General features: G+C 43.3%; 1 protein-coding gene across 1 annotated transcript in view; it reads left to right on the forward strand.

The window, feature by feature from the left end:
• Positions 1–754: 754 nt before the first annotated feature.
• The window catches only part of LOC308310742 (adipocyte plasma membrane-associated protein), an 8,031-nt gene continuing 7,856 nt past the window's right edge, over positions 755–929 (forward strand). Inside the window, exon 1 of the mRNA XM_080757145.1 lies at positions 755–883. Coding sequence (XP_080613271.1) covers positions 882–883 — 2 coding nt within the window. The 5' untranslated portion in view covers positions 755–881. The remainder of the gene's footprint in view (positions 884–929) is intronic.

Here is a 929-nt window from a genome sequence, read left to right on the forward strand (position 1 = left end):
TGCAATTCGAAACTGGCCCCCGTAAAATCTGAATCCCACCACACCTCCTTTTTCCCCTCACTGTATGTTTCTTTTCCCTTTTTACCTCCTTTATGATGAATTCCTGTTCTGTTCTTTGACTATATAGAAGTGTCTACATCTCTAAATGTTTTGATGAATTGAACATTCAATTGGACCCTCTTGTAAACAAGTGTAATGCTTAATTGGGTCGTCCACTCACAGTTAACAGTCTTTGTAGTTTGTATTGAGTGCATGCTTGAAATGTACTGTAATTCTGCAAACAGTTAATACATATTTCACTCAATCAATCAATACACTGTGGCATTGTTACTTTTATTAATACAAATAAATCGGAGTATGCCTATACTTTCTCCCACCACTGTCTGGTTGTGTAAGCATAAAGCACGTGTGTTTTAATGTGCCCACTCCATAGATAGACTGTACCCACTCCCATACATTATGCTCTGTCCTCTGTATGACCTCCTTAAACGTCCACCCACCGATGACGTCACACACACACACACACACACACACACACACACGAACACACACACACACACACACACACACACACACACACACACACACACACTCTCTCTCTCTCTCTCTCTCTCTCTCTCTCTCTCTCTCTCCTCTTATTGCTTGCTGTCTGTGCATAGACGCGTCGAGCTTGAACGCACTGTTGCACACACATTTGTTGTGTTCACTATTCCCACGCACACGCGCCCCTGCCTCATTCAGTACTCGCCAGGGAGGAGGGTATACTTTTACAGCTGCTGGGACAGAAAGTTCGGAGTTGAAAAAACTGTAGAGTACAGTTTTAAAGGTTTAACTAACTAGCTCATCATACCACTGAAGCTGTACACTGCACTGCTTCAACAATGTAAGTTATGATGACGACACACGCGCATGCACACACACGCACACGG

This window comes from Protomyctophum bolini (genome assembly GCF_963924005.1).
Source record: "Protomyctophum bolini genome assembly, chromosome: 23".
NCBI classification, from domain to species: domain Eukaryota; kingdom Metazoa; phylum Chordata; class Actinopteri; order Myctophiformes; family Myctophidae; genus Protomyctophum; species Protomyctophum bolini.